This window comes from Varroa destructor, unplaced genomic scaffold (assembly GCF_002443255.2).
Source record: "Varroa destructor unplaced genomic scaffold, Vdes_3.0 BEIS01000003.1, whole genome shotgun sequence".
In the NCBI taxonomy this organism is placed as follows: Eukaryota; Metazoa; Arthropoda; class Arachnida; order Mesostigmata; family Varroidae; genus Varroa; species Varroa destructor.
The window spans coordinates 14133878-14154962 of NW_019211456.1; the positions used below are offsets into that span (position 1 = coordinate 14133878).

The 21085-nt window shown below is 43.2% G+C and overlaps 1 protein-coding gene across 10 annotated transcripts in view; it reads right to left on the reverse strand.

Moving 5' to 3' along the window:
• Nucleotides 1-21085, reverse strand: part of LOC111246668 (uncharacterized) — a 231408-nt gene that overhangs the window by 119420 nt on the left and 90903 nt on the right. For all 10 annotated transcript variants that reach the window (XM_086982363.1, XM_022796634.2, XM_086982362.1 and 7 more), the window contains 6 exons: nt 19522-19698; nt 19083-19335; nt 15938-16041; nt 15190-15460; nt 6386-6543; nt 5788-5899 (listed from right to left, as the gene is read on the reverse strand). In XM_086982363.1, the coding sequence (XP_086838489.1) occupies nt 5788-5899; nt 6386-6543; nt 15190-15460; nt 15938-16041; nt 19083-19335; nt 19522-19698 (1075 nt within the window). The remainder of the gene's footprint in view (nt 1-5787; nt 5900-6385; nt 6544-15189; nt 15461-15937; nt 16042-19082; nt 19336-19521; nt 19699-21085) is intronic.

The following is a 21085-nucleotide window of genomic DNA, read 5'->3' on the forward strand; positions in this document are numbered from 1 at the left end:
CTCTTTTAGCAGACCTAGACAAAGTAAATCGATATTGCCGTTCAGACGCCTTCAAAGGTGGCGCCAAACCAAAGGCAATCATGTTTTTCTTAGCTAGCGATGCTTCAACCTCTCGAGGCTAAATAATCGAGCGTATACTGTTGAATGATCAGTTCTGTGTAGGTGAAATCTATGTTTAGCATGGTTGTAAATACGGCCACTCCCGTATGAATACAGTCCCTCAATGTATTCGCTTAATGTAAAAAGCAGATATTATCGTACGAGTAAGCTTTCGATCTTGTTAGGTGCATATCCACCGCGATTCCTTCCTTCCGCGATCTCGTCTAGTTGTCAAGCCTATTAAGGAATAGTATTGTATTACCTTCATCAGGAAAAGCCTAGATCGCCTTCATCAGAGCAAATGCCAGAGTGTGATACTATTATCTGTTTTCAGCGATACGTTACTATGCTCGGGTTTCGCTTTGCGCTGTTGAAGGTAAATTACCATGACGATACAATATGGTTAATTAATCCTTATATCGCCTGCTATTTGCTGGCAATATATGCGTATCATTGTAAATCAAGCTTGTACCTTTCTTGGACCATTAGCAGCAGAAATATGTGATTCTGATTAAAATCCAAAAGTAATTGATTTCTCTTACTCTTCGGTAACATATGACCACGGATCCTTCTCCCGTGATAACGTATTCATTGTTTAGACTTGCACCAAGTCGAATAAGCCCTCAACCAAACATAAATATATCTAGCTTGTCCTTCGAAAGCCTGCCTTTCCGTACTCGCTGCCACGTCGCTCGTAAAATGATCACCAACATAGACTGCTAATGCACACGGCTGGTTCAGCGACGACATTCGCTCAGCAGAACTTCAGCCGTAACATAGTCAACCTTCGTAGGCTCTTGGGCCTCCTTGCTTCGCGGTGTGTCCTTGCATTCTTAACTAGCGCGAGATACCTTCTAGTATATAGTGATCTAGTGGATTATTAATAGGAAATAGGCACTAGCTGCAGCGAGCGATAAGTTACACGAGCGTATTCACAGAGATAATGTGTTATGTGGAAGGTAGACAATTGCAATCCTTATTTACTTACTCGGTTAGCCGAACATAGGCCGGTCACTTTGGTTCTAAGAATGTTTTTCTAAAACATGTTTATGGCCTTTTTTATCGGCGCTTGCTTGTTATGTTCAGAAGATGCACGGCACTAAAAAAGGATAGGCTGTTTTTACAGAGCCGTAGTAATGATGCAAAGCTGCACATATGCACACACCTACGACAGACAATCTATACAGCGAACATCGAACCTAGACTATAAAACTTAGGGAACTTACATTAAACACCGACGCCCACAAGCACCCACGCATACGGAAACAATTCATACACAATGGTCTGCTTCCCCCCACCTATCATCAGGTTCTTTATTCTAGATTCTCCTGCTCAAGGATCAACTGTAGCTTTCATAATGCGTCAATGCCAACTGACCCAGCGCTCCGCAAAGGTTATCGCGTCGTACACTTTTATACTGGGATGGTCCGAAGGTTCGGCCCGTACCATTTCATAGTAGATAAGCGCTGCGTTTCTATGTTCGTAGACTTTCGAAACGGTCCCCACAGTGAAACTATGATGGACAATGCTCTGCGCCACATAGACTGCTCTTCGACGCAGCGACATGCTCTGCCGTGGTACAAAGTCGACGCGCGTCGGCGGCGGCGGATAAATCGGCCGTGCACAGACACCTTCAGATTTGCCCCTGCAATACTGTAGGGTTATTTCCACTAGCGGTCTCTGAAGAAGAGTCAAAAGGACTCTTTGCCGCCCCAGTGGAACGGTACCTTAAGGATGTTGACGCTTTATATGGATATCTAGGTTTCCTCTTGTCCACAGTGGCCGCCATGTTTAGTGATGACGGTGGTGATGGTTGTATGATTGTCGTCAATAGCGGTCGTCGGATGATGGCCGCGAGAACGATTGGCTGTTGTGTAATTCTAACAACGCTTGCTTTGTTACTGTATGTCGTATGGCATTCTAACCTAAGGCTCGGCCTTACGGCGAACGAGCAAGCAAGGCTCCCAGAGGGCACTTGGGTAGCAGCGAAAAGCGCACGCGTTTGGGAAGGAGCAAATAAACGTTGGGCCTGCTAGGAAAAGGACCAAAGTGTCTATTTCCCGACTAGTTACTCGCCAAGCCGGTGAGCAGACACTGACTTCCCGCATGCCTGACCATTACGACTCACTCCACAGAGGACCAAGTAGATAACATTAAAGTCTACCCATAGCAGGCTAGAAGTGGGTGAGCAAAAGTTCGGATGCATATAGTACTGATGTTTAAAAAACTCCAGGAAAAACAGCCAGCATAAAACAGATTTTTAGAAATATGTCAGATTAACGATAAAAGACCCGTTCGAATGCGATGCATGTACGAAGCACAAAGCTAAAATGTAAAGAAAACCCAAACTCTGTGATCGGACTTTAGTCCATATAGGATTCTGTCTTTTTTCAACTTCCAACATATTACAGTAATCGTAGTCATTATTATAGTATTAGTAATTGTATATGTTAGTTGGGTCTATTCACGGCATTAGAAGACAGTACGATACAAACGGACAACACGAAGCTCAATGTCCAGCCGAAACAATCATAGCGAAAGTCGCGCGGCTTGAGCTACCGGGTTTGTATATTTTATAGGGCAGACAGTTGAAAATAGCTATTTCATGGTCGGCTTGTCAAACTAACTAAAGCTATTTGGCCCTACAGAACAGCAGAACAAACAACTTTTGTAACAATGGAACGCTATCATGGTGCGTAAGCACCTTCTGCTCAGATAGAAAACATGCTGCGAGCCTCGACAATGAAATGATGTCAAAAAATGGGCTTGGGCCTATTCTGAAACATGTGCTTTCACCCTAGCAGTAATAATAACCAAATGTTATACACGGGTTCCATTTTCTGTACACGTTTTCAGGTCCGAGCTTTGTTTCCCCACATATTAATCAGAGGCTGGTCGTACTTAAATCTTTTACCTGGATCTGGGAGAAAGCTACGGTGTGTTATCATTCGGCAAGAAAAACAAAAACAAAATATCAACATGCATCAAATGCTTTAAAAAAATGTTACTTCAGCTAAAAACTAAATACGCATTCAAAATGCTGTCACTTTATAGTATAAGGAAAATTATTTCTTCAGAAATGTAAATGAAAAGACAATGGAAGAAAGCGGAATCTGAAAATGGAAAAAATGTATGCTGAATTATTTCCCGACTCGGATTCAACATCTATTATGCATCGATATTGCCATCAACGATTAATAGCAAAAGCCGTCGCAACAATGAAATTGCCGCTATTCCCGGGAATCTCAATTAGTTTGGCACGAACCTCGCGGAAAGCTAGTATTTGCTGGCGGAAGCCGGTCTTTGCCGGAGGATTTCACTGTGGCCTCTGATTACTCCGTTACCTGGCAGCAATGGGGCGTATCCAAAAGCCTCCTCTTATTTCTCGACCCCCAAAGGACAGCAGCAACAATAACAATGACCAAATATCAGCCTTAGCCGGTTGCAGTCGTCGTGCCATCACTGTCGCCTTTCATCAACTGTGCTCCCTTCACTATACCACAGGTGACAAAAGTGTAGGTGACATCAGCAACACGTAGGTCGTCCACACGATACACGAAATGGGCGGATTGCCTCGTGTACCACAGCTTTCCTATACTAACACCCACGAGAAACGCAAGCTACCGCTCCTTTCAAAGAACCCCTTTTAATATACGCATGCATGTACGCCGCCTGCTACGGACAGAGTAGCGATGCGAGACAATTAGAAAAGATTATTCAAAACTTTTAGATTAGTTAGCGTTTGCTTTCCTCGCATTTGCTACGCGCTTTCTCTCGTCTGAGCGTCATCGCTTTGAAAAGCTCAATCCAAAGTGGGTTCATTGCACTGTGCAATTACTGTTACAGCAGTGGATGAACCTAAATGACTGGCAGAAAAACTAGAATCTTTAGATAAAGGGACAGGTAGAGAGCACTTTTCTACGGAACGTATAGCCAGCCACTCGGTGCTTTCACAGTTTAATTTTCGAAAATAGCTGGTAAAAAGCGTAATCGAAACGAGGCCGTTGCGTGTTATCTTCCTCAATAAAAACGCTACGTAAAATTGTATTAAAAATAGGTTCCTTACTAAATCTCCCTGACCCGCAGCAATTTTTATGAGTAAACTTTACCAAATTCTATTTACTAGTGAACGGCATGTAAGTGACGATTTGCTGATTGAAATTACTTCAACATGCTGAGGTGGCCGAAGTCGATGTACAGTTATAGTCGAAGAAAGCCCGTGCTTGGATCCAGAGAATGCGAAAAGCGACGTTTCAACTCGGCGGTTCTTATAGAACGCGTCTATATGTGCTATACAAGCGGATTTCTTGTTGCGATAAACGCAGCAAAAGATCCTCATGAGGGTTATGGTCAGCTCTTTCTAGGGACTAATGTTTCCAGTATCAAAGCGTAGCAGATCGAGTTGTCTCGATGTCTCTTAAGCACGTGAGCATCTGCGAACTGAAATCAATGACAATAATACCCGCAGACGTTCTACAACTATCCAATCGTTCGAGTTCCTCTACTACCTACGTATCCAAAAACCTATAGGGCTACATGAAATACATCATTACTATTATTCCCTTTCATAGCAATGCCACAACGTATGTTTTGGGTCTGTGACCAAATCGCGTAACACCGTTGGGAAGTGACTGCAGCTCAGGTAGTGAAATTTCCGAGAACAGAACGCCTGCCACACAGCAAATGCGCATATGTTATTCATCCATAAGGGACCTGTGACTATATTTTCATAGCCCAGACGGAGAACAGAGGTAAAGTCGGGGCTTGTTTACTATTCTATCGAATATTACGACCCGGCGGGATCGTACTGCTTCGATGCGTGAAGATTATTTACCGCATATTTGGGACACTGAAGCTCACGCAATATACTTTGGCTATAAGGAACTTGGCATCTAGACAATATAAATGATTTAACATTTATAAATAGTTGACATGGCAACAGGATAATTGCACATTTATAATGAATCATTTCTCTTTTGCGTACATGAAGATAGAATCAACCACTTATTCAAATACGAAACATTAACAAATATTTCCGCTATAGAATCTTCCGTTGTTGTTTACGGGCGATAAATTAACACTTAGTGTCATGTTTATGAAGAATACTACTTACGTACCTAATCAACACGTTCAGTTTAGCTACGCTGAAGGGTAGGCTTGCGATAAAAGGTAATTAGCAGCAATTGGCATAATGCCAGACGAGTTGCAATTTCTGCGTCCTTATTGAAACGATCTTTTCCCCTGCCCACTGAGTGCCCCCTAGTCAACATCTCTCTAAAAAGGAACCTCTCTCGTTCTCATTTTTAAGAACTACATTTTGTCTATACCATACAAATAATTCCATCATGGCCAATGTGAAATAGTTATGATTGGAACGCTCAAAACAGACGCAGAGATACCTTCGAGCTTAGTTTTGCGTCTCATTGCCAAAGTGCTCTTTGTTAATTTGGCGAATTCACACACAGAGTGCAAAAATGTACAGCCCATGTTCTCAAGCTAAACTTGGCCAGACATATTTCATTTCGAAGACGCTGTATGGCAAGTTGGTAGGGTATCAACAAGGTCGAGTTCAATTGCAGGGCAGCAAGGGGTATACAGTGGTATAAGGTTTTCCTCCTAGTCACGGTAACATATATGCTATGGATACTAATGCGAGAACGAACATATGTTTTCTGCGCGTTTTCTTACCAGTGCCGCTGTCTACTTCAATGAAGTGTCGTCCACAATTAATGGATGCATTATTGCGTTTGCCGGGTTCCGACAAATCAACCGCTGACAGTTCGGTGAGCTCCACGTGCACCTCGAAAGGACAAACGCAATTCCAAATTACTATCAATATATTTAAAAATTATCCGACATAACAACCGACTAGTTTATAGAAATAGCTAGTTAGGTGCTAAGCATAATTGTGCACCTAGCCACCCGGCTCGTTCTTAGTTTCCTGCGCTCTCAATGTTGTATACTGCCCGCGTTGTTATTTCTGTCCTTTACTGGCATTTATATAGAACAATATAACTAGAACTATAAGAACTTCTCTTTATTCAGAAAGCTTCTAACATAGCAAGATCAATTTTGTCCAGTTCAATTGGAAAATAACTGAAGCTGCAACTGCTTGCTAACAACTTCAATGAATGCTAATGAATTTCAATGCTTGAGTGGCTTACGCTTTCCAGGTACATAGACTTCCCTCAAAATATTCCTCCTGATAATGAAAAAATATTCCTTCTTCAGTTAGTCTTTTACTACCCAGATATGAAACGATACGTGAGATAGCATTGACAGAAACCTTGAATCCAAGTGGCGCGTAAACGGTGAAGACACAGTCGACGTCTACAGATACAGCTAAGCGCAGTTCCGTCGATGAGTTGAAGCACATCTCGCCAGATGCCGCTGTAAGACTGCGGTTTACGCATACTGACACGACTTCCCATGATAAGGACACCCCTAAAATAAACAAACGCCCGCGCTGTCCAGCCAACTATAGGTAAAAACTTGATCATGTTTAGTAAATCTTAGTAGATTTCAAATAGATCTATCTATTGGCGAAGCGGAGAGAAAAATTAGAGCCTTTCTGGCCAAAAATGCATGAACGAAATTCATAAGCGAATTTTTTTCTATTGTAGCTTATTATTTACAGTGACATGCCTTCGATGTAAGTAACGGACGATCAGTCCCCTATTATGATATGTAATCATCTGTAATATATCCAGGGCTGTATGCGTGGGCCCCCGCCTCGCGCATATCAAAGTCTACCGCCTCTATCACTGCATACCTAACAGTTAAAGAGTGGGTCACGATATGTAGAGATTTCAAGGATCCTGGTCTGTCATCGATAACAGACCGAGCTCCCGACCAGCATGCCTGTGAAAATTTCGCTCGGCTTCAGGTTTTATTGGGGGAAGTCTCACCTACAGGGTTAAGGTGACGAACTCTGAAAGACCAGCTAAAAAACGGTACCAACGTAATTTTTTTCGACCCATGGGGCTTGGTCCAGTCTTGCATGACCGTACTACCAACTGTTCGGTGCTTGAAAGAGGGAGACAGCCGCGTGATCCGCTGGCTTCAGAAAGAGCACTGCGTCTATGGATACGCTCAAATATGGATCCCGATACGAAAGTGTCTGTGCGACCATCCGCAAACGTTAGGAGCTTCGCAGTCTCAGATTTTCAATTGGTGAGAATTTAAATTAATCTTTTTCGGGAATGTCATCGAGGTTTGCATAAGCAGTAAAAACCAGTAGCCTTCTGAGTCTATTAACCGATTCTGACTGGCAAAGATTTAACGATTGCTGTTTTTTTGCCATAAAGCAAGCAGTACTGTAGTATTTATAGACTGCCTAATTGATCTAAATATGTAAGCGCATGCGATGCTTTTATATACAACAGTTACAATTGCGATTCGGACTAGGAATATCCTATGAGCTGTATCCCAATAGCATATAATTCGGTCGTAAATAACCAATAATTAGCTATAATGACTTCTGGAATATTCAACTGAACAACGAAGTGTTTTGAAATGCTCGTCTTCTATTTGCCTGGAGCTGACAGGGGCTTTGGTCTTATCTAGATGCCCTCTTTCAAGTAAAGCCGGAGTCCTACGCTGATGCACAGGCTCACCATAGTAGGTGGTCATTAAGAGAAAAGCTCAGGATCGATATCACAAAAAGCTTCTGATGTAGTAAGAAAATGTGCGATTGGCCCTTGGGTAACTGCAGTCAGCAGCTTTTTTTTTTGCTTTTTTTGCCTGTCCCTATAATACCTTGCGGCTGATTGAGATTGCTAGTATCATATCCTTTCTGGGTGTTCCGTTTGGAACAGAAGTGATTTGTTTCTCGGACCATCGACGAAATCGACACTTTGACGTTTTAGGTATCTTCTTACGTCTGAACGCGAAAATCAAGGTCAGCCGTTGCTGCTGGGACCATACAAGCATCCTTAATAGCGGCTATATGCATTTGGACCAGACGCAGTGGCTCTGTGTTCTCTATACATAGTTATGTCTCTAACTATAGCAGGCGAACATATTACCACTAAAGCATCATGGCAACGCGTAGGGTACACCCAACGATAAGTACCGGCTGATGCGGTGCGTAAGCTTGATTGTGTATCTACGGCTGAGTGAGTATCCTTTCAATAACTGTACTACATGTAAGGGAACGAGGCACTCGCAACTTTGATTAAATAATTACAAAAATGATCTCATGAAGTTCCTGCATGATTTTGTACTTTGCGCTACCATCCATGGCTACTACTGGCATTGGTCCGTCAGTACCCGATGCTAAAGATGGAATCCTAAAGGACCCTAAAGAGGGCTACCGTTTTCACAATCATCGCTGCTACCACTAGCAACTCTTGAAAATGGGTGGTTGTTTGCCGACCGGACCGTATTATCTGGTAGGATATGGTAAGCGGCTGGCGCGACGCCAGGAATTCTCCTGCTATTCACCTTCGTTGCTTTTGAACAAAGGCAGAATACTTTTTGCTTCAACGATAGTTCTACCCATTGCTACACAAAGAAACGAAGTATCGAACCTTTTCCCCATCGTTATACACGGCGATGGTCTCAATCACAGTGAGTCACCATAGGCTAGTCCAAATCATCGTCAGCAAAGCGCCGCACGGTGGTGCTTGTTCTACATTTCTTTAGCTCCCACTTTCCCCTTTTTATCTGCTTTGCGTTAGAGTTTGTTCACTTCTAATGTGAGGAGACGTTTGTGTCCCATGATATGGGCGGAAGTCAAAAAAGACGGACCGAAACAACGACATGACTTGTTAAGGCAGGCTATTTCCCAAGACTGGCGGCCGGCGGCGGAGAACGGCCTGAAGTCGTCGCCATCAAATATGGTGTTGCTAGTAGCAACAGCGATAATGGCGGCGACAGTACTATTGATCGCCAAAAAAAAAAGTCGAGTGAGAAAAATGGGTAGTGTCTGTTCCCTTTCACAAGCAATTTGTTTGGATCGTTCAAGTAGGCCGTTTTTCTGAATTGAGCCTTCAGCTTGAGGCGAAAGGCGACGAATGAAAACGGTCCAGTCTTAAAATGGGTCATCGGTACTTCAACCTCTGAGATGGCTACACGTACACCACATACAACACATGTCACCTTGCGTCGCCGTGTCTCGCACGTATTATGTCGCAGCAGTACTGCTACTGCTACGGTTAGGGTTCGTCGACATCGGAGTAGGTCGCAGACACACTTGGCCTGAATGCATATGTAGGAGTCCTCTAGGCAGCATGAATACGCAAGGAAAGGTTATGACGAACACGTGTGCTAAATTTGCAGGCTTGTTGAGGATCAACCAGGGGCGTCATCACTATCCTATCTAGGAGAACCGAACCCAGCAGAGTAAAGTCTATATTAAAGGATATATTAAAGAAATATAAAAATTTACGTATTGACTAGAATTGTGTGGAATTTCATGCATTTGTTGGTGCAAGATTGTTAATACTTGAGTATAGCAGTGGGCCACTTAGATCCAGCTAGAGTATATATGACGCATAAAAAATAAAAATAGAACCGTGTTCTGTGGCAGTCGGCTGACAAATCTAGTTCATCCGTGCGAGCTGCGAATTATCGTCAGAGACACATTTCGAAATGGGTGCCGTTAGTTAGCTAAATGCGCCTGTTGGACCGTATTGAACATCCAAAGAGCCACTTGATTTTTCCTGTTCCAAATTACCTAAAGCACACACAAATCGATAGGGTCATTTGTTTGCACATTTAACTAGAGCATACGATTCTGAAGTCCTATTCTGAATCCTCTGCATATATATAAGCCATTTTGATATATGACGGTCATTTGTAAGACGATTTTGAGACGAACTTGGGTAACATCGTTGACGCTTTTTCTTGTGAATCTTTTCATTACTCGAAAGTGTGTAGTTTCAATGAGCGAAAAACCAGCTGGGGTACACGGCCTGTAGCATACTTGTACGTAAACAGTGGCAGTGCAAATACACCTGTATGCCCCGTGCTCTCAGATATCTAACGGCAACTATGATCCGCAATTTCTACGACCTGAACACGAAATATCACACTTTCAAAAACTTGTACGCAGTGTCCGACATAGCTGTGGTTCCTATTGATCATGCTTTGCGGTATATAGGAGGTTCTGCACATATATTAGCTAGACACGAGCTCTATCCGGCAACAGACGCTAACAGGACATGATGGATCGGACAGGAGCGGGTGAACCCAACGTAAGCTAAACTGACTAACGCTTGCTCTTAGTGGGTCTCAGAGGATACAGGCATCTTTCGTTCTGTCGAGGTGACGTCCAGTCCTTCGAAGCGCTATGTTGACACTCTTTCTACAAAGACAACCGTCAACATGGTCACGTTGGATTCCTAGAAAAGGGGATTTTGACCAGGGTTTGGAATTGGCGATTGACTGATAGGAATGACAGTGATAAGCAAGAGCTGTCTTCATGAAGGCGATGCAACGAAGCACAGGAAGAGACTCACATTTTGCTGCGGCTTCAGCAAGACGCTAGGAATAAGTTGTTGCCTTGTGCAAAGGCACAAGCTATAGTAAGCCCAAAAACTAGCCTTTACCTGTATAGAAAATCGCGAGCGGGACGATGAATATGAACACAAGTGTATGAAATATGACGCATTCAGCTGATCATGGAGCCACATCCGCCTTAATATTGATCACTACCACTAGTAACAAAAGAACGAAGCCATCTGCATGCAACAAGAGACCGCACCGCCTATAACGGTTCTGCAGTTACCGTTTTGTGCGGTGCTCGAGACAACATTAGGCTCCTAATCATGAGTGAATGTACTTAGAGAATTATAGGAGCGTACTGTTGGCCGTCACGTACGTTTGTCTGTATAGTCATGACATACTCCCTACGTTAAATGAAAAACTGCGCTAAAACAGGACAAGGAGGGAGCCAGTAGAAAAACACTGTGCGATACCGAATTATTGCCTATTCATGTACTTCTACGAGTGTGTGTGTATACTACTACTGCGACAAATGTTAGCCAGAATGGAAAGTTTGCAAAATAATGGCCCGTGAAGGTTGCTGCTCGTCCGCAAACCTGTATTTGTATTCTGTCCTGATACGTGAACTAAGAAGTTATAGCATTTTTCAAATGAATTTCGTTTGCTTTGTTAGTATTTAGCCACGCTTATCGTATACTATATGCCATTGGTCGGGCTTGAACGAGTTACGCCCTGATTTTGTCCTGCGCAGATGTCAACACCCATCCATCTACGTGTGTAGAGCTACCCGAACTATTTGTATTGTGTGCTTCGAAGCTTCGATGCGAGCTTCGCATCTGACTGGCACGTATTTCACGGGGAGAGACGAATCTCTTCATCAGTGATCGACTCCCATTTCTCTGCTAAAAGTCAAAATGATCGAAATATTTACTTGGATTTTGTAGTAAATTTTAGCTTTTATTTAGTATTGTACGCGAAAACCGTATTGGATTTACTATAGATCAGTGGACTTAATAAACAAAATCACTACGTAGAACAAAAGCAGTCTGGGGCTAAACTTGTTTGTGTTAGCTAATTTTCTTTTCGTACAAAAATGTTTTTCCGTTAGGTCACATAATACTTAGTTGGAAATACTTCTATGCATGAAGACGTTCATGTTGTTCCTGATTGAGTCGGGAGGCTGAAGCACCCATGCCAGGGAGTTGCTGCTACTTCGCTCTGTAGTGACGGGAGGGGGTGACGGATGGGATGCATTATAATGATGATTTGCAGAATGCGGGTTATGTCCAGAACAATATACTTGTTACTGACATGCAATGTAACTTTAGACTGGCGATAACACAAAACAAGAATGTATCGTCCATTGTAACAGCAATTTTCACGTCTAGACATAAATTATTTCCGCTTTGAAGAGTCAGTGTTGTGACCACGTCGCGTCAATCCACGGAGTAAGTTACTCTACAGTGTTTACAGTAGTACGATGCCGGTTGCAAGGGCAAGTGGCCGAAAAAGCGCCGGATGATTCTGATATAAATAACTATTTGATTGAAATCGGCGACGTTTAGTAAGAAAACTAATTAGTACGCTTTCTATGCCTAAGCACGGCGGACCTAAAGTCTAGTTTAAACCTAAGGAACACGTGACAAAGAAGGCATGGCTCAGTATCCTTACTCTAACAATAATGGACCTTTCGTAGTAATTGCAGAACGGTACCTTTACTTCCTAATTTATTTTAGAATGACAGATTTCGCATTTGGTTCTGTGAGCAGCAACATGTAAGCGTTGGTCTTTGTTTCTGGGTTTGTTTGTTCTCCGTATATACATATATCTCTTTAGTTCTATCCCATCATCGTCATCTACAACTATTAGAATAAAAAATGTTGCTTAGAGTAGTGTCAAGGCGCTACTAACGTTTGATAAGAATCCGTTAACAACTTAGATGTTTTCAATACACAAAGATCGAATCATCAGGCCAAATAGGCCAAACTCCTGTAGTGATACATTGGACAGTATAATCTGCTGTGCGTACCTGTGCGGGTTTACGACAGCTGGCAGTACGTGGCAGGCGCCTGTGGGCCTCGCATGCCCCTCGTTACGACAAAACGGAATAAATGATTGCAGATTATGAATTCTGATTAAATGATATTTGTATTACTTCTGTGATTAAATGCGTATCTTACATTCAAGCATTACTACGTGCAGTCTAAATAGTTAACGCGGTCATTGTTAACATTCGTGGAATTCAATGCCATTTTCCTTGTTTAACATAAAGCTATAATCAGTAGTTGTACTCCGACAAAAATACCGAAGAGGAAGACGGGTGACTTAACGGCTGTCACTTAAAGCTTCCCCCTGAGACCTTGCAGATCTTGGGCGGGCGGTGACGCACAGTTGCCCCCCGCGCCTTTCATGTTAATGGGACATGTGAGGGTCTAGGCTTGAAGCCTGGCACACTTCGTTTCGAGCTTCGAGCAAGGCGTCTAATTGAGCGTCTAACGACAGTGCTAAGCGTGCAATTTGAAACAGTTAGTATCGAACAGCTACAACTCCTAACAGCAGTAGGTAAGTGAACTTAGAGGATGTATAGGAACGTCTATCTGGGCGTTTTAACTTCATTATTTAATAATTCGATATCGTTCACGTTTAGTTCAGCCTTGGGATACGGCTGTGGCACAAAGACGGCAAGGTAGAATTTCTCATAGATTCTTAAGTTACCATAAACGATTGCCAGTGGTCACTAGGACGTCTATAAATGAGAGTGGTAATAGCCAAAGGGGATACACGAATTCCCAGCCTTAAGCTACAGCGCCGCACGTAATTATTGCACATACACTATCAATGTAGCAGTCGCACGTTCAGGTGCGTCAAACGTGGAGACTCGTGCCGTTTTTTCGATGCGCAATTTTATAAAGTGCTCTGTATTATACAACGCTTTCTCTTAGAAGAGCACATGAGAATTTTCTGTGAAGTCACAACGCATCCCTTAGCATAATGTTAGTCTATTAATAATAAGCAATTTGAAATCTTTTTACATATATCATGCTCTACTTCGAGCTAATATCCGTTCATCTTTATTACTCAGAGGATTTGCGCCCATTAATAGGAGCCATCCTGTTTGGCTTCAGGCATTGTTCCCAATGGCACTCCCAGCATGCGTTCCCGAGCGTATAACAACCATTCCATAGCTTGTCTGTTGCCTCTCCATCGTCGTGCAAATTGAAAGTCGCGTGCATTGAACACAACGGCTGCCTACCCGCCTCTTGCGAATGATGATACAACTCAGTCTGTGTATGGGGGCAACATATGTACGCAGGGCAGGTCTGCACTTGACTATTGCTTAAATCAGCGGAGGGAATTCGGTGCTATTACCACCTACAGCTTTTCAACATTTTGCTGAAACCTTGAAACAGTGTCATAGTGGGTCGACGTCTAGGATAACGGACATAGGAGTACCCCAGAACGCTTCGGTGGGAGTTGTTAGCAGCGGGCCGGGGTATCCGTCAGCTAGATCGGTGGCCAGGGGACTAGGCGGTAGAATTAGAGTTATCCATTCCTCTGGCGATCTCGCAGCTCTATATCCGCTTTGCCTTGCTCCTGGCATAAGCTACTGCTTCTCTATGTAGACGAATTACTGCGTATACGCGGGAAGAGGCGGAATTAGACGGATGAAGGTGCGCGCCTGACTACTGCTGCTGAGCAGTAGCAGTGGCCACTTGTGAGATCTGTGTGTTGAAATATATCAGTAAGTTTCAATATATCCGCTTCGGACATAACGACACATTTCTATTTTACGCTAGTAACGACCGGGGTATGTCGTACAAAAGGATAGGGTTCTCGTTGCTGGAGATATCGATAGGTTTCAAGTTTTACGTCCGGAACCGCCGTAAAGCATTGCAACGTACGGCTAGCCACTTCTAGCACGAAATTAATTATGTCTATGCCCAGATTCGAACTTAAACCAGCACTCGTTCCTAAAATTAGCAGGTAGACATGTTCCTCCATTAAGCGTTGATGAAGGTATATCGGTGGCTAACTACAGAGCCCTCCCAAGGAGTTCTTACGATTCGTGCATCAAATGCATGTTATGGCCATAGCAAAGCCAGCAATCGCGGATCCTCTGTATAAAGTTTTAGCAAAGATTTAATGCAGACGGCCATCGTAACGTGGCTGGAGCTCTTAAAACAGAAAGCCCGCTACGTTGCTGCCATTTTTATGAAAACAAAGGATGGAAATTCGAATGATGGATGAGGCAACGGTAGCCTCATAACCATAGCAAGCCATATATTCGACCATGAACGTAGGTTCCGCCACGAGCCGTTTCTAACCGGTATGCCGACCTATTCTGCGCCCGTGAGTGGCAACGGAGTGATCTCGTGCGAAGCCGTTCTTGGGTGCACCGGTACTTACAGATCGTTGGCGAACTTTCGGTTATAAATTAAATAAAACACTATTTGAAAAATATATATAACAATATTGAACTATGTAGTTCCACTAAATAGTTATCGTTGTAAATAGATATAATCTGGATACAAATATAGTTATCAGCGAGCCAATTGCTACTAAGTTCGTTACTTTTATTACAACAGTAACCCATCTACTACTATCCAAAACGAAATGGAAAAAAAAAACCTAAGTACGTACCAGCTCCCCCGTCATTATTATCGAGATCGCTCAAAAACTCGATAATAAGTTCTTCTGTTAGCGACACCATTGGAGCAAAGGTTTTCTGAGCTGAGCTATCCGGCGTCGTTTCTTGATTTTCCCTCTGTGCATCTGCGTCAGTCGTGTCACCTAAAGTTCCGCCGCAAAGTGTCTCGTTGACCTGGGAACCTGCCAGTGGGCCTATTCTAAGCAGGTCCCCACATCCTAAACCCAAACTCAACCTGTGAACTGTAAGCACCACACGCTGACCCTGCAATAGTAATAAAGTTAACGGTCTCTAGTTACAAAATACGACGCTGTATATGTAATAGTTTCTCTTGTTCATGTTTGTGTTGGGCCCCGCAGGGGATCACCCTGAGGCAATTCGAGGACTGCATGGACATTTCGGAATCGATGTGATCGTTTATAAGCTAAATGTAGCTAATTCTCAACCGTCAAATGAATGTAAGGAAAAAATCGTGCAATTGTGCTTGCATACGTTACAATAAGTAAATCTGCATGGCAATAGTAAGCGCTCAAACATGATTCAGGTACATAATAAGGTGTATGCCACTACAGCATGTACTATAAGGACAGGTATGTAGAATTCATTTGTGCATCTGAGCTAGACAAAAAACAGCCTGAAATTTAGCGATAGACAACAAATTGATAATGCCACAATATAAGTAACGTGTGAAGAATGTGGGCTACCTTGCTATGTTTACAGTGGCAACCTGTTTATACTCACTGGTGGTGCTGAGATTTTAAGACGACAGTTGAGGCCCGGTGGATATCTCGCGGGGAAAAATGGGCTGTTCCAGGAAGCGGACTCACTGTACGATGCGTTGCAGCCTATTTCAGATTTGCCGATAGCAGGTCACAGGTTATTGTTCCGCACAGGTTTGTGACAGAAGGCAGCAAACGTGTAATGAAATAGCAAAGCTAGATTATAACAGTACGTTTTGCACATGTTTGCTAATTACGACTGCAAACTGCTGCACGACATTACGCAGGCGGCATGTACTTACCTAGCCTCCATCTCTACTTCTATTTATCACAGGCTGCAAACTCAGGGCGAGCAATCACAGTATAATGTACGGGCAGACAGACAAGCTCTTTAAGTTGTATCAAGATCTCCTTTTTTCTAGGCAGATTTAGTTTGTGGCTACCACATTGTGATGATGGGTCGGCTGCTGCGTTTCCGGAAAATCGGAGAATGGACATAACCCGGTTGTTTTCGGTTATGCTGTCGCGGTGTTAGGAGAAAAGAATGATAAAGCATCAGCTGACATAATCTACTACGAATCACTGTAACGTTTCCTTCAGTCTAAATTGGCATTGTTTTTATTGAGGCTGCTGCTGCTGATGTTGTTGTTGTTGTTAGCCCTGCTAATGACGCGCTCACAGCTGTCGCTGTGGCTTGTTGTTGGCGTTGGTACGCCGTGTTAGTTTTGTCGATCTCCAAGTAGATTGCGTATACAAGTAGCGCCTTTCTGGTGCTGTTTCCCGTTGCTAGCGTCTTCTATGTTGTAGAGGCCTCCGAAGGCTGTTTCCGGTGGCCGTATCGTTGGCCGCGTCGCATAGGAGCTATCCGCGCAGCTCGCGTCCAAATAGGCACTTCCACGTACCGACCATCTATGACCGTGAAGGGTTACAGAAATCTTCTATCAGTCCGCAAACTGCTTCCTAAATAAGCCGCGAAGAACGTCTACTACACTGTTATGCTGTCCCTTTCTAAGGCGCTCTATGAGATCTGCCCTCCCCTCTCGATTGTGTTCTCCGATCCGGCTTCATTCCGGTGTACCACCTGTAGACAAACTACTTTTCCGGCAACGGTTGTGTCGTAACGCCGACCAGAAGGTAAACATAGTGTGAGAATAGACAAAGATCGTGAGTTTTTTCGCTTCTCGAAACGATGCTACTGAAATAGTATTAGGGAACATCTGAGCAAGCTGGATTGATTCATTCTTTGGGTTGGGGTGACCGATGATAAGGTTGTCGTCAGCAAAAAGCGGCGCCAAAATGCGGAACGTTTACGGAGCGAATTGGCAACATGGATGAGCACGGTATGAAAACTAGGGCGACAAGTACATAAAAAAGACGACGGTGTAGAGCTACATTCGCAGATTCGCTGGAACCCAATTACGTGTGAAGGCAGTTTCGGTCGGATAGTCCACTCCGCTACTTGCTAATGCTTGGCCAGAGTATTCCGCCAAACTAACCAAGAGACAGACTTGGCAATAGGCAATAAGTTCCATAACTTTTCTATGGTCAGTTAAAACTTATGGTGTATATATTTGTAGGGGAAAAAGAGTGTCGCGAACTCTAAACGAACTGCAGATAATGAACAGAATACGAGCATTTTACTCACATAAATACTACATGTTTGTACAACTGGCGGGGTGAAAAGCGTCGCGCTTAAGGTATTTGTAGTAGAGAAAGATATTTATTGAAAAAATTGCCTCAAAGCCTGAGGGGCAACGGCAGAACTCGATTAACCTGAATTTATCCAGTCGGCATTAGATCAGAACAGTAAAACTGACCGCGATTCTTTGATAACCAGCTAGAACTTTCAACACACGAAAAGAAACTGGTTATACCTAACGTGTTAAACCTCTAATTTTCAACTAACGTTGTTATGAACAAGAAAGGCCTTAACCCAGCGTGCGACTAAGTAGTCGTTCGCTAAAAAGCTTTGACCACAAATAGTCCCAAAATTCAATCGGCAGTTCCTTTGGAGATCGTTTAGCAGCTGTGCCTCTATAATACCTAATTATAAAGGCAGTGTCGTTCGACTAAGTGCATAGAACGGAAAGCGAGAGACAGAGAGATCAAATAAATCTCAGTTATCATACGCTAAAAACAGCACCATCAAATCAACAAACAATTAGATCATTAGGAGGACGCCCATTTTACAACCAACACCCATCACACAACAGGCAATATCGGCTTCTCTTCATTACGTCTGCCTACCTCGTCCGTATCGATAGGCCCTATCCAATCTCTACATAGACATCTTTTACGGCGGCCTTAAACAATGCTGCAGAACGTGAAATGAAACCATTTAATGGATCAGTATATATGCAACCATTTCAAGCTCCCAGCAACAGACAAACATCGAACCGTCCATAGTAATGCCGTTCTACAAGACTATTATAATATAGTTCCAAATAAAGAAAATAGATAAAAGGACACAATTATAGGCCTGTCTAGCTCGCCAAAAGCTTCTTAATAAAGACTAGTCAGTATTGAAATGAATCACTCGATACGCTGACATGCTCGAACGCCGATGAAAACGTTTTCTGCATTTGTGATTCAGCTCAGTCTTTCGACAATAGGCCGGCGTTGTCAATAACTTAACTTCGATAACATTGCACTAGCATATTTATCTAAAACATAAATGGCATATTAACTAGCACAAGCTAGCATCACCACCTAGCATTACTTGTGTCGAGTCCGCACGTATGGTATATTGAAACAGTATTAACATTGAGCTGTATCTTACATGTTCTACAATCACGATGTTGTTGATATGAGTACGCTGTGTGGCCGGTTTCAGAAATATCGAATTGAGCCAAATAGAAGAAAGACCGAGTTAATTTTTTTTATAGCAAATATATGTGGGGGTTTGGCATAAAGAAAATACGTTTACAGTTCAACAAGCAATAAAGTAAGCTGAACGATACCACTTGCGTGAACATATGCTCCAATATAATTTTTAATGGCTGTCCTTATCTAGGCACATGTTTGAACTACAGGAGTATCCCTATTCACAGTGCCTAACCAAAAATGTATGGCGGACGGTTGAAGAATATATGTGTAGTATATTGTAAAATAATCGGGCATCGAAAAGCCAAAAACATCCTCCTGTTTCTATCGAAATAAGTACTCACCGTTAGTTTTAAGGGCGTAGGCGGTAAAGGCAAACTCGCAACCAACCGTGTCACTGTTACCGGCCCCCTGCGCGTCAAGGGGACGGCAAACATGAAATTCAAGTGCCACCCAACGGCCCTCGTCGGAATTGAGGACTTCCCCAGGCAAGGTTAACAGCAAGGACTCTCTCGCTTTTGTACTGTTTCCGGCAACAACACCCAGAAAAACCCCCTGGTCCCTCATGCCGGTCGGAGAGGTTAACCGCCGACGGCCCTGAAAATGGCGCGATAATATCGTCTTGTTGTAGCTCACAGTCTATCTATATGAAAAAAAATTAAATTTTATATTCTATTAAGATAAACTCTTATTCGTTATAGTGATATGATAGATATTTTCTTTTAAGTAAGAATATCTGTACGGCCAGGCACTTAAGCTCTAATGGATATTATCTACACGTACAGGTGGAGGTCGAAGATTGCTGTTGAGCGGTCTGAGTGGCCTGCTGGAATGGCGTCGTTCTTGGTGGTCCCATGGTATTCGCTGAGGGACAGCCACAACCCCCGCACTACCTGGACCTCGTTCACTTTCTGTGCGGGCCGAAATCTTTGCATTCCCTCGTACCGCCAATGAGGTAAACTGCAAAAGGTCATTATAAGATCTACTCTAGTGAAACGAGATCAGCTGGCTGTAGTTACGTTGAGAAGAGCTCTCCATTTATTATTTACCCTGTACTACGTTCCGTTTCAAACGAGCATAAATCTAAAAGAAGCTTACACAATTGTTACCGTCAATTTAAGCTACTTTTTAAATGTGATTATTTTTCAGTAAAATACTATAATGCGTTTACCGCCAATGAGAAAATGTTATCATCGTGATTATTCTAATCCCGTCTACCAATCTGGGCAGATTGAACCCGGTCGTTCGCGATTAATTAACCCAACACGACGTTCAACCAGCCAACAAAGTTCCGTAATAATGCCACAGTCTTGAAAGTGCAGTATCCAGTAATACTGTTGCCGTCGCACGATCGCGGCTATTACTTCCACGCGTATACCGATTCTTATCGTATCTCGACTCAGCTTTATTCTTTCGTCTACGGAAATCATTATTATTCTCGGCAATGGTAGCGAAATTTTAAATTCGGGTCATGAGTTAGATGACCGCGTAAGCTTTGTGCGCGCTCGATAGGACGTAGTCTTGCCACACTCGGACTGGCGTGGTCAAGCTGGAAACATTCCCGTACTCTGCCCCTTCTAAGCACCCTATGAAGGATCGATATTAGATCACTTATTCAGTCCTCTTAAGGTAATCAATAATGAACAACTGCGACCGCCCCACCGTCTTGACTAGGTCAACGAAGCACCGGGCGATATCCTTTGCTGACGTGGAAGTGTGCGTCTGCCTGAACGAGGCTGAAACGACGCGGAAGCCTATTCCTGTACACCATCTATACTCGAAATATATAATACTTGCCCATCTTCATAGCTAGATACACATTAGATAAATAGACGTACGACTGTAGTACGGAAACACGCTACCTCCTAGTCATCTGTGTCGGTTTAGATTCATCAAACACTAATGTCGTTGTATTTTTACTACCGTGGAGGATAGCAGCACCAAGGAGATCAGGGCGATAATTACTCGCAACAGAAGTGGCAAAGAGTACGTAAGATCTTTATATTTATCTCGGGCAGCCAGAAGGAGGTTGCTTATGTTTTCAATTTCCTATAAATAGAGATTTTAACAACAATGGCATTCCGGATAATAGTTCATGCGTTCCATACACGGTACAGGTTTTATCGTGCAGGACTAGTTAACGAGGCGCATTGTCACGGCTGACTATTTCCTTGTCTGAAAGACTTGACAGAAGATCATTCCGATTGGCAGAGAGAAAAGTTCAATTTTCGTCAGGGCTTTCGCCTCCCTCTGAAATTTTTCCAGTTGCTTGGTCTTTTCTGGCTATGCACTTCTGTCGCAAATGCGTCGTCTACTCCTTTTTCTGTCTGCTTCCTCTTTGTAAGCT